This window comes from Sinocyclocheilus rhinocerous, unplaced genomic scaffold (assembly GCF_001515625.1).
Source record: "Sinocyclocheilus rhinocerous isolate Xijiao unplaced genomic scaffold, SAMN03320098_v1.1 scaffold493, whole genome shotgun sequence".
Taxonomy (NCBI): domain Eukaryota; kingdom Metazoa; phylum Chordata; class Actinopteri; order Cypriniformes; family Cyprinidae; genus Sinocyclocheilus; species Sinocyclocheilus rhinocerous.
In genome coordinates, this window is record NW_015626376.1 from 163,646 (window position 1) to 164,943 (window position 1,298).

The 1,298-nt window shown below is 46.9% G+C and overlaps 1 protein-coding gene across 1 annotated transcript in view; it reads left to right on the forward strand.

Annotated features, from left to right (window-relative positions):
* The window catches only part of LOC107712577 (dual specificity protein phosphatase CDC14A), a 22,926-nt gene that overhangs the window by 19,983 nt on the left and 1,645 nt on the right, over positions 1 to 1,298 (forward strand). The window contains exons 14-15 of the mRNA XM_016517890.1: positions 59 to 112; positions 215 to 443. Coding sequence (XP_016373376.1) covers positions 59 to 112; positions 215 to 443 — 283 coding nt within the window. The remainder of the gene's footprint in view (positions 1 to 58; positions 113 to 214; positions 444 to 1,298) is intronic.

Consider the following 1,298-nt stretch of genomic DNA (forward strand, 5'->3'; position numbering starts at 1 on the left):
AATTACGTGTGCAGGATTGTACGTCTGTCATATAATCTGTAAAATATCTTCCATATAGCTCAGATAAAAGGAAAAGAACTCGGGCTTCCCTTGGATCCATCAGGGCCACTAGGTAGGTATTTCACTGCGTTTTTAATCCTTTTGCATTAAAATCGCTAAAGCGTCTTGAGCAAGTCTGACGTTCATATTCACGGTTGACGTTTTCCTTTCACAGCCCTTTACATTCAAGGCTTGCTAAATCTTTAGGCAGCTTGCACGTAACGGCCTGTGAAAAGGATCACGTGTTTTCTGACGTTAGCGCTGGCTCAGTGGCCAACAGTAATTTCATCAAGCAGTCGAACTTAAAGCACTTAAGCCCAGTGAACAGTCAGCCGCACGCAGCCCAGAGATCCTCTGCTGTTTCACTGCAGCTCTATGGCCACAGTCTGAGTTCCCTCGGCTCAGTAAGTGTAAAGCGGCCCTCGTGATCCGGGCTCTAACCGTCCCGTCTTCAGCTTTCCTGCATGACTCTGACGGGAAGAGCGGGCGTCTCTCGTCTTTGCTTGCACACTGTCTTCTGCTGATGGATGATTGATGTTAAACGACTCTTACAAAATCCCAATCGCTCTCGGTCTGTGAGCATGACTCTGAGCCGTTTACACCTGGTTGTAACGTGCGTCTCGTATGCATCAGATTTATGTGTGAATATATTTAGGATTTTAAAGGGGTCCTTTTATGCTTTTTCACTTTTTCAACTTTAGTTAGTCTGTAATGTTGCTGTTTGAGAATAAAAAAAATCTGCAAAGTTACAAAGCTCAAAGTCAGCTTCAAAAGGAGATATTTTATTCAGGCGGCTATGGTAACCCCTTACAACCCCATGACATTTCCCGACCAGGTGCCGAGTGCTGCCAATCACAACACACACTGGCCCAGCTAACCAATCACAACACACACTGGCCCAGCTAACCAATCACAACACACACTGGCCCAGCTAACCACTCACAGCACATACTGGCCCAGCTAACCGATCACAACACACACTGGCCCAGCTAACCACTCACAACACACACTGGCCCAGCTAACCAATCACAGCACACACTGGCCCAGCTAACCAATCAACACACCGGCCCAGCTAACCAATCACAGCACACACCGGCCCAGCCAACCAATCACAGCACACACCGGCCCAGCCAACCAATCACAGCACATTTCATATTTCAGAAGGCGGACCTTCATCTGATACAGGAACTATTCGAGCCGTTCATGCCAGACTGGGGAGAGAGGTGTTGTAATAATGTAAAATATGTGAAAAATAATGT